Source organism: Rhamphochromis longiceps, linkage group LG15, assembly GCF_057381845.1.
Source record: "Rhamphochromis longiceps isolate RC_006_pf linkage group LG15, R_longiceps_female_GT1.1, whole genome shotgun sequence".
NCBI lineage: Eukaryota > Metazoa > Chordata > Actinopteri > Cichliformes > Cichlidae > Rhamphochromis > Rhamphochromis longiceps.
Genome location: NC_140571.1, coordinates 6,083,673 through 6,101,646, shown reverse-complemented (window position 1 = coordinate 6,101,646; position 17,974 = coordinate 6,083,673). Strand labels below are relative to the sequence as shown.

The 17,974-nt window shown below is 39.0% G+C and overlaps 1 protein-coding gene across 1 annotated transcript in view; it reads left to right on the top strand.

The window, feature by feature from the left end:
- The first annotated feature begins 6,880 nt into the window (after window positions 1-6,880).
- The window catches only part of syndig1l (synapse differentiation inducing 1-like), a 47,919-nt gene continuing 36,825 nt past the window's right edge, over window positions 6,881-17,974 (top strand). Inside the window, exons 1-2 of the mRNA XM_085382243.1 lie at window positions 6,881-7,309; window positions 14,177-14,820. Coding sequence (XP_085238369.1) covers window positions 14,308-14,820 — 513 coding nt within the window. The 5' untranslated portion in view covers window positions 6,881-7,309; window positions 14,177-14,307. The remainder of the gene's footprint in view (window positions 7,310-14,176; window positions 14,821-17,974) is intronic.

Genomic DNA, 17,974 nt, shown 5'->3' with positions numbered 1-17,974 from the left:
CAAAAGTGACCCGAAATAGGCACTCTGGTGGACTTATTTTGTGTGTGTGTGTGTGTGTGTGTGTGTGTGTGTGTGTGTGTGTGTGTGTGTGTGTGTGTGTGTGTGTGTGTGTGTGTGTGTGTGTGTTTGTTTATAAGTAGTTTTAAACCTCGTGATCTACAAAACAGCATAACAGTGAAATAAGAATTGACTGTGTTACAGTGCGGGAGCAGCGGCTTCGTTCATGCGCGATTCATTTGCAGTTCGGACATAGGTGTGAACATCTTCTGCCCTGATAGCAGCTGGGGGAGGACTATCCTCAAAAAAACATAACATAGCTGTCAAACAAAACCCAAACAATCCTGACCCGCGACAACATGAAACAGGAAAATACAGCCGTGTAACTGTATTCTAAATACCACCTTTTTAAACGGTAACTGTTACGGAATACAGTTACTCATATTTTGTATTTTAAATGCGTAATGGCGGTACATGTATTCTGTTACTCCCCAACACTGATCATCAGGGGGTCCTTTGTCCCTCAGACTTAGTTACTTCCCTTTGTATGTTATGAAATGATGGTTTTAAGACAGAGCAGCGACAACTGACAAAGCTGGTGTGCATTCCTTTTTTGATTTATTAGACCATTACACTAAAACAAATTCTTATCTTTATCAGAGCAGCTATTTATGTGCTTTGTTTTTCTTGGCCCTTTTTTGTGAGAAATTTTTCTTATTTTGATGAATAGTCCTCACAGCTCAGTGACACAATGTCTTGAGAATGCTCTATTTCTTTATACTTATAACAGAATTATATGTCTCTGGAAAAGTTGGAAGTCAATTTAATGTTCAGGCAGTGTATAGGGACATATTTTAGACACAGCCATTTTATATCATATCTGAAACTTCTTTATTATTCATTTGCATGCTGAAAACTGTAAAAAAGGCCATAGGAAAGACTTTTATAGCAAAGCCTGTTACCTAAAATTAAATAATTCAATCAAGAAAACATTTAGGCATCAACTTTGCCAGCAGGACCCAACAACAAAAAGAAGAAAAAGAAATATAGAAATATAACATGCACAAAAAAAATAAATAAATCAGATTTTCAGGAGATGGAGTGGTATTAAACTGATTTATGCAGTTCTAGTAAGAACAGATCAGATTTTTACCAACAGTAAAACACAAACTCAGTTTGAGGACAGCTGCTGTGTAAAACTGTAAAACACCAACTCTGTGTGACAGCTCATCGTGTGCAGTCTGCAATTTAAAATGTATACCCAGTCATCATAATTAAATATCAATTAGCCTAAATGTGCGCAACACTCTCACTTTGGGTGGTGCCCATATGGATTCGTGCTGATATAGGTAGCCCATATATAAAGCCATAGGTGTTTAATAGTCTCAGTAGAAAGACTCTGCTATTTTTTATATATGCAGTCTTAAAATGAATTAAAAGTCTAACTTTCCACCATAGCTGTGTCCATATGACGACTTCAGCAAACAGAAAAAAAAAAAGAACTGAAAAGATTTCCTTCTCGGTCGAGATACAATTAAAACTTTTTTGTCAAGACATCACAAAAATAAGTAAGGAAAGCATTGTAAATGTAATTGCACAATAATAGCCCCCTCTAATGTCATTATCCCCTTTTAAGAGCTGGAAGAAGCTATAACCATCATTCAGAGCTGGATTTCTGGCTGGTTCTATTTACCTCGGAAAATCCTAACAGAGGCTAAAAAGCATCACTACTGATGAATGTATAACACAATTTATTAGTTCTTTGACTGACCTGAAAAACATCCACACTATTGTAGCTGTATTGTTGTCCTAAAGCCTCTCTGGCGACCACATGCAGTGCAGAGAGGGAAATATGATGTCGGCACCCAGGGGCAGTGTGACATTTTGAATCAAGATATACAAAGCAACACTCAGCAAATCAAAAGTTTTTCTTTCCCTTTGACTTGGACTTTTTCCTTTTCACAGGCGCCTCTAAATTGAGCCACTGGGGCTCTTTACTTTTATCTGGCTGATGTTGTAAGTGGCATCCAGTTGCTTTTCAGCGTGTTTCAATAACCTTGAAAGATAAATGCATGAAGAGTTTAAAACAGTGACAAAACCTCTGCAATTAAAACTGTGAATATAAGCTATTAATGTGGTTATTATCTTATAAAGAGCAAACATGACACTGTGCAAGAAATATAATTGAAAAGTAGGAAAACATTACGCCAAATTTGACAACAGTGTCTGTGCAGTGAACAAACGTTCATTAATTATCATGTACCCATGAATGAAGAAAAGTTCAATCTTTTGATGACTATTTCTATGCTGTACACATTCAGTAAAATATCAAATGCATCTGCTGTTTTTAATGTCCTAATCAAGGTAAACACAAGATTAAAATCCAAAACAAAGAACCAAACTTCAAATCAGTCTGAAAATTATAGACCGATTAAGTCAAACAAGCTGCAAGTTAAAAACTAAAATTTGTGAAAGTCAAAGAAAACAAATCAACAGTATGCAGCAGAAGGGTGTTGATGTATTTTAAATTAATAATAGCCACTTCACAGTGACCAGTGCTGCTCAATTAAGAAATTAAGATGCAATTAAGAAATTATGTTTATTTTTATTTTCAACGTTCCCTTGAGAGCCAGCACTTAAATATCCTGACGTCTCATCTACCGCACTGTCTTTAAAAGCTCCTTTCACTTCTTGGTACAGAGAGACCAAGAGAACATCTCCAAAGCTCCCTGCCACCAAATCATCTGCTCCCATGGGCAAAAAAAGAAGAGCTGATGCAGAGTAAAGAAAGCTGATCTCTCTGTCTTTTGTCTTCTGCTGATAGTCTGTGCTTTCTTTGTGGGCTTGCTGAGCTTCATTAGAGACACAGAGCCTGGTTTGTATTTTAAAGACCAGTAGCTCTGATGAAGGACATGCATTTTCTGCTTTTGATCATATCCCTCAGCTTTATGCTGTCCTTAGCGGTCCATGGACATTTATAGAATGTTTACTATTTATTACACATATTTTACAATGGATGTGGTCACTGATATATTAGTCAATAAAAAGCTGTTATAGTCACTTTCATGTCTTTCCAGTCTCAGTTTAATTATGTTTCTCTCTCATGCTTTTCTTATTGTTTTTGTCAAGTATGACCAATTTCAGTGCCTTTGTTTACATGTGTGTTCCAGTTTCATGACATTTTTTAAAACAACATATTTTGACAATTTTCAGTGTATTGTTGTTACCTGGCTGTTAGCCATGGTGTTACTGGCTTGGGCTTTGCCGTCACCATTTTATTATGGTTTTCCTCCCTGCTTGTGTTTGTTATCACATCATTCAACCTTTGATAAAGTTTACTATTGTGTATTCTGTCCTGTCATGCATTTAACTGTCTTTATTACTGCACTATAAAGACCGATTTGAATGATTTCAGTGGCCTCGGTTTTGAGCTTTATTCATCACCTCGTACCTTGATGAACACGCTGTGCCTTTGAATTTCTCAAACTACATACAGTAATGTGCAAAGGTTTTTAAAAAATTGCTATTGCTATTTTTCTTTTAAATCACCTAACTCTGACCTATTAATCATTCAAGCATAAAAAAGACACGTTACTCCAGGGATGAACCAGTGTTTTGCCTACAACTTAGCAATTTAAGAAAGAACCAATCTTGAACCGTATCATTAGTCACTTTGTTACTAGCAGCCTGTCACAGCAACACATACTTTGCTCCCATTTCTTAAGTTAAATCTATGAAAAATGCCAAAGATAACATAACTTGAAAGACATAAAACAGTGTTTTTGTATCAACAAGGCAATTACCAAAGAGCTATTAGCCATAAACTTGTCATTTCTCAGCATGGTCTGCAGTCTCTCTTTAAAAAAATCAAATGGAATTGGAAAAGTGGAGTACAAAAGAAGTAGCAGGCATAAAAAGCCATCTACAGCCGATGAAGAGTATCAGAAAGTCCTGTCCTTAAAAAAAAAAAAAAAATCCAGCAAATGCCTGACACAGGACCTGAGAAATGCATCTGGCTGATTCATCTACTGTTCATTGAAGCCTCATCAGAAATGGTCTCAGAGGAAGAAGGGTGGCTGTAAAGAAATCCAATTCTTAATGAAGGGAAACAGGAAAAAAGGGATGACATATGCCAAATTGCACAAGAACTGCCCTCAAAATCAGTGCTAGTAGATCTTATGGAGTGATAAATCAAAATTTGACATAGTATGTAAGTATGTTTAGTATGTAAAGGTTGTTATGAGGAGATCAGAGTTACAACAGTGAGTGTCAGCAGTCATCTGTAAAACACAGCAGAGGAGTCATGGTTTCAGGTTGGATTTCAGACAGTAGTATTTGGTATTTTCTCAAATATTGATGGACTTATGAATGCAGAAAAGTGGTGGATCAGATTTTGATCCACCACTTAATTTAGCATGACACCATAAATGGATATCTGGATAGAAAGACACACACAATAGAGCGCTATCAATCATAGATTGGCCTCCCCATAGCCCAGACCTCAACTTAAACAGTGTGAGATCATGATGACAGATGTGTTGAATAAAGGTGGCCATACCAAATATTGACTCTCAAGCTTGTTAGAATTGTACAAACTCTGTTCTTGTCTTATATACACCAAATATATTTTTCCATTTTCCAAGCAAAATATAAAGAAATCAGGGTTAGTTGAAGACTTTTGCACAATCTTTCTTTTTTTAAATTAAGTTGGAAAAGAAAGCCTCACAAAATGTGGGGTTGCTACATCTTTCCTACTATCAATTAAGTATTAAAACAGTCACATAATAACTGTAATTGTCAAACTATGCTGATGTATCTTTATATATCTTTTCAAGAAACTTAAAATGTTCAGATTTCTGTCAACACGTTCCTGTCTCACTGCTTCCTCTCAGTTTAGATGAAGCCTCGTCAGCCCTATTATTTGTTTCCTCTCTGTGCTGTCTCACTGTGCAAATTTAAGCTGATGCCTCAGGGAATGAAGGAGGTCTGAGCTGGTCCTTTTAGAGGAGAAAATGGAGTTCACAAAAACCAGCTGACGTTTAAATTCTCTGAGGATCAGAGGATAGATACAATAAGACTAAACTTTAGACTAGAACTTTCATTAGCAGACAGCATTTTTATTCAGCAAGGTATTTGATGGGTTTAAAAGCCAGTTGCTTAGAAGTATTAAATTGGAGGTCAAATGGCAATTTCACTCCACTGCTGGTTTTTATATGCAATGCATACAGAATAATAGTGCAGGACTGAGTTTCCTAGACACAGTCGACATTTTCAGTTCTAAATATGATCATATTTCTGTAAAAGCTAAGTGAATACTATTGTCCACAGAACCTCAAAGTGTATTTTTCTCCACTTAATGACAATTCTCCCCATTATTAAATAAAACTGAAGATGCTGTAATTAATAACTTGAAAGCCATTGTGACTATTACAGCCCATTGATTTCCTTTATTTTATTTGACAGTTTGCTGTGTTTATAAGTTAATATTCTCTTTTTAAACCTTCCCATGTCTTCTATGCCTCGTCACATGATATTTCAAATTAAAATAGCACCACTGGCATGTTTGTATTCTTTTTCATACTGATAGTCTTCATTATTAAAGTGCTTTGAGAGTTTACAGAGTAATGTGATTGGCTCGCGATTCGGACTTTTAAAACATCACAGACTCTAACGCAACAAGGGGAAACTCGTTGCGCAGCGGTCAACAAAAACTACGGCTACCCAGCCCTCCTCTCTGTCAGAATCAAACCAGTGAATGACAGACTGACAACGCCCTCTTGATGTCACCGCTAGCACCCACGTGACTCTCATTAAACATCACCATAGCAACCAAACAAATGAAAACCCAGTGATCATCAAAATTCAATACATTTAATTATGGCTCCTACACAGACTGATCCCAATATCAATAGTATGGATAACAGCATTGGTATTGGGATTCAATTCGTACTAGTACAACATTATGAATTGATTGTTGTGGAAAGTAAAAATGAATACAGTGAATTGGTCATTAAATGTGGTCAGAACTAGCAAATTGTTGATGGTTTGTTACATAAGTCATGTCACACTGCTCTTTTCTACATAAGCTGCCTTTATAAAATCAGTATCTGATCAATACCAACATTTTTAGTATTGCACGCCATTAAAGGTGTGTGACATCACCTGTACTCAATTAAGCCACGCCCACATAAAAATAAACCTTCAAGTTTACACGAAAAACACAAAATCTCGCAGTACAAAATAATCTACAGCCTACTGCTGTGACTTTGACAATCATATTAGATGGAATCACTGAAAAGTTCATTCAATTCTGCTTTCAGGTCTTTCAAAGTCTATCATAGGAAAGTTGTGGCTCCCCGTGTACTTTGAAATGAAAGATTAAAGTCGCACAGATGTCACAGTGCCTTTACTGAGATCACCGAGTCCATTTTAGCTAATCAAATCAGCAGAGTCACAATAGACATCAGCTGTAGTCCAATCGCTCTAATTGTGGAGGCAGCTTGTGAAAGGTTTTGCTGTCTGCCGTGAAACACTTCGAGATACGACAGTCCACCGCAACTATTTTTTCACGAATAATCACAACAATTACATAATTATTTTTCTTACTTTTTTTAATCTCTAGCAGAACATGTGTTGTAGTTATTTGCTCTTCCGTGACATAAGCGGCTGCTGTCTGAAATAACTGATTGAAATCATGGAGCGTCTAAATGATGGGCAATTGCCCACACTTCTCAGAGGTGGAGCTTTTAAAGCCTGCCTCTACCTCTTAATGATTTGCAAGAGGAAGAAAAAACACACACACATCATCATCATCATCTGTAAGACAAGATTAACCTCGCTACCGTTTTCAGTACTGTGAAAGTAAGATGCATGCAGACGGGCAGGGGTGGACGCTGCTCTGGGGGCTCTCGCTTTGCGCGCACTGCGAAGCGTGTACACTCCTCACCTCATCTCATCATCCGCGTCTCTAAACCTCCCTACACACTCTCCCGCTCTCTCTCTCTTTCTCGTTCACAGAAGCTATTTTAACTTTGCAAAGACGACAGAATTTCAGTGGCCAAATGGCTTATTGAACAAAGCGACCTTCAAATTTATAGAGGAGAGAAATTACGATACTGTGGCAGGCGGCAGTGGGTTTCTTTTTTCCCCCCCTTTTTTTTCCTGAGCGATTGGCCATTTCTTCAAATGAGAAAGTCTGAGAAATGTCTTTTTCTGTGGGCGACACCATCAGCATCCGAGCCATAATGTACAGGCGAAAACAAGCCAGTCTTTGCGTCCTTCAAACAATATCTGGATTGACGAGAACTCAGAGGTAAGGAAAAAATATGTATAAATCCTTAAAGCGTAAAGAACATTCTTCGGTTATTTGTTAAAAACTTCCTTTTAATAGTGTGCGTTTTGATCTGTTTTTAAGGGTTTTATTTTTATTTAATTGTCTACAGTAAACTCTGTGCACCCAGACGGTGCTTTTACGTGAATACACATGTTCATGTTTAAGTTATAAATAGAAATAAGTAATGAATATGTCGCACTGCAATGTATTCTGTGATGGAGGATGGAGGATGATGCTGATGAAGAACTCTCCACACAGTTTCCACCTGCGATTGCTGGACCAAAAAAAAAAAATCCCTTCCTTTTCTTTGTGTGTTTTTAAGTGAGAAGTGCTTTTGGCATGAAGTCATCAAGTCATTCTGTGACCTCCTACTGTAACAGCGCCTTTTGGTTCTTTTGTCCCTCTGCAAATAGACTAGAACACTTGGCCAAAGAATGCACCAGGGTCATTTTTACCTCATAAACATAAACAAAGGGAACCAAAGTGATGATTCTGTGTGCATGCAGGATATATTTTGTTGTTGTTGTTATTATTGTTGTTGTCATGCATGTAGTTAGTTATGGTTTGAGGTACTCTAGCAGCTCTTACACAGTTATAGTTATATCAGAGATTTAGTAGTGAGGGCAAAATAAGGGGGCATACAACAGGAGTGCAAGACCATGCACTCTAACCCACACACTTACACACTTGCACACTCAACACACCCGCACACAAAAACTAACATTACTTCAGATGACTTAAGCCTAACACACACCAACATTAAATCAAGTCATTATATGTGTGGTTTTGCTTTTTGCGGCAGGTCCCCAAAATGTGCCTGTGCAAACAGATTTATGGCCCCTCTATGAGTAACACACACACACACACACACACACACACACACACACACACACACACACACACACACACACACACACACAGATAGAGAGACTGCCCCCTCCCTCTGATCTACCCCTGGTGCCTTTAATAATTGGGGTAGCACAAGCAAAGTCAGGCCTGATCTCTGCTTTAACTGCTTTAATAGATGGAACTGGGAAAAGTGGTACGTTTCAGCTTCCACCTTGTCTTGTTTTTATTGTTTGTTATTTTTTTGTATTTTTTAAAAGGAGATGATTCTCATTCTGTTACTGTACATTCATTCATCTGTCTATCTTCAGAATAACGAGCACGTTTAGAAATGAGTGCTACAGACTAGAAACAACCTAAATGTTGCTATCATCTGCTAATGGAGATTGTGATCAATAGGCAACAACAAAGGCAACTTAGCCAGAGCCTGCATCTCATAAACAACAAAACACTCCAGCAGAGGCATACACGGCTGCTTTTTGCAACGCCCAACCAGTGAATTATTCAAACACGTAACAGAGATGGTGGATTAACATACTGAAGAACACTTTAAATCAACCAACAAAGGTGTGGAAGACAGTAAGCCAGATGATGAGCTCATTGGCTTCAGAGGAGCCCCGACTTCTATGTTAAAGGGAACTTGCTAAGGGTTTAATGCTTTATCAGCTCACAGATAGACATGTAGACAGAAGGGACAGCAGTGGCTGCTGTAAGAGGAATAGGCTTCAGATTAATTTCAAGTGGATTATGGCATTTTACACAGTCTCCTTTGAAGATAATAGTTCATAAAAGGATCAGTCAACATGGTGTTAAGTCAGTTACTTCACTTTGTCATTTTCTGTCTCCTAATCTGTCAGTGGACCTTCACGTGCTGAGGCCGGGAGTAAGATTCACTGACAAATGTAGCCTATGTTGGTATTTGCATTTTCAGCAATAAGATCTCGTGCATTATCCCGATTTGTGATCATCAATAACTGCCGGGCGCTACCTTATTATGCATATTATATGCCAGCCGCTGCCTCTAAATTAAATTACAGGAAGATGAAGTTGTTGTTGTCGGGTGCAGCGAGCAGATCTCTACATGCGGTGCACAGGACAAGCTGTGAGAGACGCAGTCTGGATGGAACGGATTGGTAAACGTGGCCGACGGATGAGACACATTGGTATTCAGCTGCTCTTCGCCGCCGGCTGAAAATGCCCACGCTTGGCTTCAGGGTCAGAGGTCCAAGGTTGATTGGCAATGGGCTGACATGGGAAAATTGATTGTGCTGACTGGAGTCTAATGGGGTTGGAGCGCACAGACGTATCAGCGCGTCTGACATGTTAGCAGTGCCACAGCCTCATTCTTACCCTCACGCACCTGTATTCTTACAGGTTGTTCTCTAATCTTTTAACCCCTTGTCAGACACCTCTGAGATGTCTTACACGGCAGCACTGCAGCACACAGGCCCCCTCTTGTGCTGTCGCTCTCATGCTGAACTGTTTCCCTTGCAACAATGATTGCTCTGCCTCATTCGCTTTCAGCTATACCTCCCAGCTCCTTACGACTCCATAACCTCTGCTGCCCGCCAACATGCCCAAATGCACTCGACCAGAGAATAGCACAAAAGTGTGATCTCTCTCTCTCTCTCGCTTTCTCCCACCCATCTTCTCTCTCTGTCTCTTTGCTACTCTCCCTTCCTTTCCAAACACCTCCACCCACTCATACACACGTTTATTTACTCACAGCCGCACACGCACAATACACATCCTCCAACAAACAAATGCGCGCACATTAATAAACACACAAATCTGTGGTTATTTCTTCAGCATTTATCATCACCCATACTGAGTTGTTTTCGGCTTGCACTAAAATACTGTATTCACACTTTAATTCCTGTTTGCAGCCAAATAACCCTTGCTCTGCACCAGCATTGTGGCAGCAATGTATTTGCAAGGATGACAGCACCAAAAAGATTACTCAGAGCATCCCTAAGTAATGACACGAAAAGTAATCCGCTGTCAGCTCGTAGCTTTGTGCAGAGTGGGAGTTTTTACAGAAGCAAAAGCTGGGAAGTTTAGAGGAAATGTTTTTTTGGGCTGTGTGCATCACAGCCCATCGTATCTCGTTCCTCAGCCCACGTCAGAGTGAATTATTTAGCATTTATTTTTGCATTAGCTGATGCACTGGTGTGTTTGGACACAAAAGAAAGCAAAATGTTAATTTGTGTATTAGACTCCACCATCTGTCACAAAATCTTGTGTACCTTTTTGGAAGATGAAAATCCCATTTAGCCGTTATTGGAGCAAATTCACTTAGTGACGCAAACTTTGTGTTTTTAACAAAAGAATAGCTGTAGTTTTGAAGTTAGCTGCTAATTGTTTTTGGTAAATACGACAGATTTTTGTCTGTCCAAACTGATTTTTGGTAATGTTACTTTTAACGGGGAAAAATGATCCCGTCTGCCGCTGTGATTGCTGGTCTGATTAAATTTACATTTGCTAAAATTTTAGTTAGTTGGTTCCAAATTAATTAACAGCAAATTCAATTGACTTTTTTATGTTACTCTAGCTTTTAATGGACTCTGTTCAATTCTATTTCATTTATAGAGCGTCAAATCACAACAACAGTCACCTCAAGCTGCTTCCTCCAGGACATATAGGAAGGAAGGGGCAACCTCCCTAACTTGCCTCCCACTCCCACATAATGATTAAATGCAGAGTGGTGTATAAACACATAGTGAGTAATGAAAGGGGAATGAAGAAGAAATACACAGTGCATCGCGGGAAGCCTAACCCTAAAAGTAAAGAGGGTGTTTGTCTCCTGAATCCCAAACTGGGAGCCTGTTCGACAGAAGAGGAGCCTGAAAGCTGAAGGCTCTGCCTCATACTCTACTTTTAAATATCCTAGAAACCACAAATAAGCCAGCAGTCTGAAAGTGAAGTGTTCTGTTGGGGTAATGTGTTCTATGAGGTAGAGTGCACTCCAATTCATCTGGCAGATTTAGTAAATGTAGCGATGACATAACCCCAATAACTACCTCCCACCACCACCATAAGTTGTATACCCAACCAGTCACTGGTTGAAGGGTACATACAATTTCACTCAGCTGAGGTTTCATTCAACTTTGCCTTCAACAGAGCCTACTCACTACTATCCCATTGAAGCTCTCAGGCTTGGTGGCTGTCCCACATGATTATGGTAATCGCAGCTGTACTTTAGTATTAATGCAGTCGTGATTTATTGATGTTAAAATGCTATTTGTGGCCCCTTTAAGTCTTGATCCTTTGATGTCCTTTGACATTTTGAAAACACTTGGACATGGGGTGTGTTATGTAACGTTTATCACTCACTCCCTGTTGGAACCAATTAATATAAAGCAGTAGAAATACTAAAATATAAATTAACTTTGTGTCCACAAAATCTGCATGGATTATTCATTAACCCCACCAGGGAGATTACAGCTGTCAGGGCTGCTAGCTGTGGATTTTTGACACTTAAGCACACATGGGTCAGAGAGCATCCTGCTGCTTAAACAACAGCACGTAACACACACAACATCAGCATCTAAAGTATTTGGCAATCCCAGGGCCGGCTCATCTTTTTTTACAAGGTACTCACACTATCTGACGAACTGAAGAAGTATGTGATCCCCAGGGCTATGCGCGGACCAAAAGGAGCACTGGCATGGAACAACAATGTCAGCATATTCAGACGCAGGAGGTCCAACAGGGAGGAACCATGAAAACTTTGCTGGCTGTCCAGTGCTTACAGAGCTTCAGGAAATCTGGGAGCATGGGGCTTGTGTTTTATTCATGGCGCAGAAAACATAAAAAGGATAGCTAACAAAAATCCTACATCGAGGTAATTTGAGGAAGCGAAAGAAAGAAAACTGCAACATATAAAGTAAATAAGGGAAGGGGAGTCGGGGAATCTGAGAAGGAAGTGATGAATACGCAGCAAATTAAAGAGTATACAGAGTATAATGAGGGAGCTGTTACATACAAAGCATGGATGGAGGAATAAAGAGAAGAAATGTTAATAGAAAGAGTCTTTAGGTGATTCTAAATCAGTTTCCCCTCCAGGAACCTGAGTATGTTGGACTTTTATAGGGGCTTTTGTTCTTTTGTTCTAGAGTTTATTCCAAAAACAACTGCCTGTTTTGAGATGAATTATTTGTCAGAAAAAACAAAAACAAAGCCTAAATATTTTCACAACTTCTCCTGATCATCTCTCATCTTCCTCTAAGGGAGGAATAAATGTATGGCACAGAACACAAAAGCCTACACAGTATGAAGAATTAAACGTTATTCTAATATGATCACCAGTGCTTTACAACCACAATCAATCTACAAAGAAAGTACACGAATCTTCCGTGACATTATTAACCTATGAACTGACAGACTATTATCCTTATCCCATCACCATAATGCCAGTTTGCATTTTGTGTAATCTTGTTGTCTTCAATTGGAAATACATTACCTTCAAGCATTTAGAAATACACCAGCAAGCCAGATATACATGATTGGGGTCAGGACCCCCCAGAAATAATCTGCTCTTGGCATTTCTATTTTAAACGCAGATTAATCAGACAAGAGTTCAGGGTGCCGACTGGGAGGCAGAAAACTCTGGACTATTTTTGCAGTATGGAAATAGCTGGGAAGGGGGGACGTTTGTAATTTGGTTTGGATTGCTTTTTAGGACTGACTGAGGCCTATAAGTCTGGTGTTAAGTATTTGGTCCATCCTCTGAAGCTCACACTTTTCTTAGCTTTGCACTGCATGATTGGCATCAATATTATACCTACATGTTTATAATGCTAATAATCAATGTTGGCTTCAGTATTACAAGCCTGTAGCTATTTAAGGCTGCACATCTGCAGTATACATTCATGGCAGAATCCCAGATTTCTAAACAGATATAACAACTATATTTATATACATAGTTCCCGCTCCTAAAATATAGATATATGGAAGCCAATTACAAATGTAATTTATGTCTGGATATAAACTTATGAGAAACTGTTTATTAAAGTATAATATTTAAGAATGTTAAATTCAAAACCCACTTCTAAACTGCAGGTTTATACACAATCAAAATAAGAATTATTTTAAAATCTGCATTTACATGTATCCAACTTGGAGTCTACTCAAACACCAGGTAACTCCTGTTAACACGGGATCATTATTTGCTCCCTAACTAATGAGGCCATTTAAGTCTTTGGGAACATTCTGCATGTTCCCTTATTTCTCAAAGGGTCTCTACAGTGAATGTATCCACATGTTTGATTTGGCACAGATTTTATACCATATTTTTTCAGGGGGGGTTGTGACCCCCAGAAGCAGTAATTCGTGTTCGAGTGTAAGATGAATGTGTGAACCACTATTATGAATCATCACAATACAGTTACAGAATACTAGCAAGTCATTTTTAATGCTCTACCCGCTGTGTTATGTCCATCGTCAACCGATTTTATTTATCGTACATTTCATAGCCGATGTGTAACTGATTTTAGTATAATGAGTCATAAATTTATACATACATGGGAGCCTTCTGAGCTTTATATGGGTAGGAGGCCTCAGCTTATCAGGATCAGACTGTGACAGTAATGACACCCCAATGATCTCTATAAACAATGTAGTGATAAAAATCAAATTAGGTGGACAGAGAACACATGGACACTGATGGTGGAGGTTGATATTTTTAGTAGATGGAAATTTCTATGATGTACTGCTGTTAATACTCCAGTGTGTGTGTGTGTGTGTTCATGTTACTTTATGTGTCTAGAGCAAGGAAGCAAATTAAACTTAATTGAGTCGTCTGCAGGGTGCACCTCTCGACAAGCAGAATGTTGTAAAATTTGTTTCTGCTGAGGAAACGACAGCTAAACTTTGATCTGATGCGAGCGAGATTTGAGTAACTGCTACCTGCTGGTACATGACAAATAAAATTCTCCTTCCAAGTTTTCCACTGACTCTAAAAACGCTCCCCGTCTCTATTGCTGTTTCTTTTTCCTCTAGGTCTCAGAGTGCTTAATGCCATTAACTCCTTCACTGACATAAACCAGTCACCGAGGAGCCTCTTTCACATCACTCTTTCATCTCCCTGCTGTCACCGAGAAGCTCCTTCCACTTTTTTACCCCTGCTGATTATGGAGAATCTCAGTGAACTCCAAAATCCTTTGCTGGACAAAAACAGTAAACACATGATCAATGGTTACGGAGGAGAATTCCCCAACAATCATTATCAGGAAAACATTATAAACTACTTTGCTGGAGGAGGAGGAGGTGGAGGAGGTGAAGGTGGAGGAGGAGGAAAAGTGAGTAATGGCAATGCAGTGAGCGGAAGTTACAATACCAACGGGAAGGTGAAATCCCAGCAGTTTTTGGATGCCACCTCGCTACATCTGGCAGTAGAAGCCTTCTACAGACCCAATTTCATCCTATACAAGGAGGACAGTGGCAGCATTAAGGCTAAGGAATACAGAAATGAGTGCTGTGAGACCACCTTCACTGAGAAAAAGGCAAAGGAGGTGTCCAACACAACAGGGGCAGACACGCCCAGCACGGAAGAACCCCAGACGAAGCTGCTGGAGGACGGCGAACACATCAAGATCCAAACGGTTTCCTATGAGGTGGAGGAGGAGGAGTATGTGGAATATGAGGTAAGGGCAAAAAATGCATTCAGCATGGAAAGACAATGCATGATAGAAAGCTTGCATTATTTTAGATACTTTTTAAAATTTGCTCTGTTCTTAACAAAAAGCACGTAGAACTAAAATTAAAATAGAAGAATTCAAAAGTAATAAAAAAATGAACTTGTTTAGCGCCTTTCAAGAAACCCAAGGGTGCTTTACATGCTTTACAAAAGTATATAAGTAAACAAAAAGGCTGGAGGGTGAACGCTTTGTTGAAGAGATTATTTTTGAGAGGTTCCTTAAGAGTTCAGTGTGGGGTGTTTCAAAGTTCAGATTACAGAGAGTTCCAGAGGGTGGGGCCTGCCACACTGAAGGCTCTGTCCCCAGAGGTGTGGAGGGTGGTGCGTGGGACAAAAGCAGGCCCATTGCATTAGAGACTGTTTGTATGGGTGCAGCAGGTCAGATAGGTACCGAAGGACCAGAATGTTGAGGGATTTGTAAGTGAATTGTACCGAATAGTACCATATATATAATATTTTAATATACATATAAATTTCAGTTCAGTCATTCATAGACGCATGTGCAGTTTCGTAGGAAAAACCCAAAGCAGGCAGCTAATGTGGGTGTGCATGTGTTTCTGTTAATTGACAGCAAGCTTGCTTGTATTCCTGTGGTAGATCTGCATTTATATCATCACACCAAAGGATTGAGCTTAGCTCCTGGATCAGTCTGCCATTTTTGCTAAACACAAATCCATTTGATCCACTGACCTTGGCCTCAATTCCCAACTCTTGTAAAATTCATCGTTAGATAATAATAAATCACCCATGTCTGCCTCACACAGGAATATTAGGTACCACAGCTTTAGCCACAGTATTTTCACTCTCAACCGACATGACCAATAGCACAAAGCACTCCAAAGGATTTAGGGGATTGGACTGGTGGAATAGGGTGTTAAGAGTCGACCAGTGTCCTGCAACGCTTAATGGACTGGCTGCCACACACCTGAGTCCACTAGAATGAACCTGGACTGCAGTGATAAACATGCAGCTGCAGAAATGCTGCGTGAAATGGGTATATATAGCTCATAGAAATAGAAGCTGGGGAAGGGAGGAATGTAAATGATTAACTGAGCTCATCCTGGCAGGATGAGCTGAGGAAAAAATTTGATGTGCAAATGTCAAGAGCAAATAAAATCCAGATTTTCTGATGTGAAGGTTTATTCCATTGTAGTTGTAGATTTGCACACAAAATAAGAGCGAATACATGAGTTACAATTCTTACTGAATTCACACAAAGTCTCTATTCATAGACTTCTAGAGGTTCCTTTTAACCCACTCAAAGGTTAAGCGAACACATTACCATATAGTTCATATTTTTCCACACACTTCCTGTTTAAAAATGAACAAGTGCTTAAAAAAGCATCATCAGGCCCCACAGCCAGATTTGAGATGTAAAAGAGGCAAATACACAGTGGGACTCATTATGTAGCCTCCCAACAGGAGATCATTGACACCACAAAGTGTGTGGTGTCTCTACCACCAGGCCCACAGTCTGACACAATGTGCAGAAGGAAGACTAGAAAGCCCCTACACTGACATGCAAAAACTCGTCTGTGTCTACCATTCGAAACACTGCCATACAGGATGTATTTGCAATGTAACTAGCAAACAGCTACCAATCAATAGCATATTGATTTGTTCTCTCATGCAAAAAAAATACACATCAGTAACTTGCACAGAATGCAAGTTACTAGTTTTTGTATTCTTCACTGCCTTTGCTAGCACTCTGCTATAGTTTTTATGTACTTTTATTCCAAACAGTAACCTGAAAGTCACAGCAGGACTGTGGCTATGGACAATAAAAAAACACATGGATTTAGCTTATAGGTTGTAAAAATAGATCCAATATCAAAGTGCCTTATAACTTAATTCTGTCTAAAGGCCTTAAAATGGGAATGGGTCTATGGAACGTATATAGGAAAACCGCTTTTTGACTTGACCTTTATATAAACACCCTCTCTCTAAATTTCTTACTTACTTTATTGGCTTAGTCAAATTTGGGTCACACTGAATTAAAACAAATTGAGCCTATTTTGCAAGTCTCGGCCTTAGTGTGTTTCAAAATGAACGACTATCTGTGGTAGGAAATTGTATGCTTATTGGCTAACAACTTGCCAGTATCAAGTTGTTAGCTCGTGAGCATGCAGTTTTCAGTCAGACTAGGGCCTCCTCGTCATGTAATTTCTTTTCATTGTTTCCAACCAAGATGATGATGGCAGAAACTCCCATATTGAGGCTCCAAAACCGATGGGTAATATCACAGCACCTATACCCACCTTTTATACAGTCTATGATTTTGACTCCCATATAACAGCCCATATAAATCCCATATAAAAGTTTGTTCTTTAGAGATCGTAGCAGAAACTCAACAGGGTGCCTTTAATGACCCACCTGAAACTGAAAATCCTAAATCCTAAATGTGAAGAGGTACTAGATTATTTTGTGTAGCACATGTGGACTTTTAAGGCATATTGTGAAATATGAAAAATACAGTTTGCCTAATGTAACACAATTTTATTTGTTTAAAGCATAACATGGGTGCCAATTTGTGTGACACTCTGCAAGCGCTGCCATATATTACCATCCTTTGTTTTAGGCACTAGGTCTTACATGACCAATGCTCAACTGATCCAAAATCCAGCCTCGTTTCCTTTCACAATGTAATTACAAAGAAGAAGAAGTTTTCCTTTTCCTTTTTTTTTTGTTTACTCCACATTGACTTTTTGAAGTTTTTAATCCTTTTATCTAGTCTGCTTCTCTTTATTTGCAGCTCCTCCTTAGTGAGTTGTATTGATTTAATAAAGGGATCAGTAAGGTGTAATGGTTTTTGCCTGACTCAGCTGAATAGAGCAATGAGAAAAGAGTTTTTCTCTATGGTTTCTTTCTTTCTTTTAGAACCATTGGTATTGCTTAACCAAAACTACTTCTTTTGCGATGTCTAATCCATAATCATCATTATTCCTGTAACCAGGAATGATACCACCAGTGTAAAAAGCATATTATCTATAAAGTTTCTGAATTACTAAAACTAATAACTAGAAAGCTAATCAACCAAACTCAGCAACAAAAAAATTTGCAGGCTTATAGAACAGCAAACATTGAAGTGCAGTGCTTCCGAC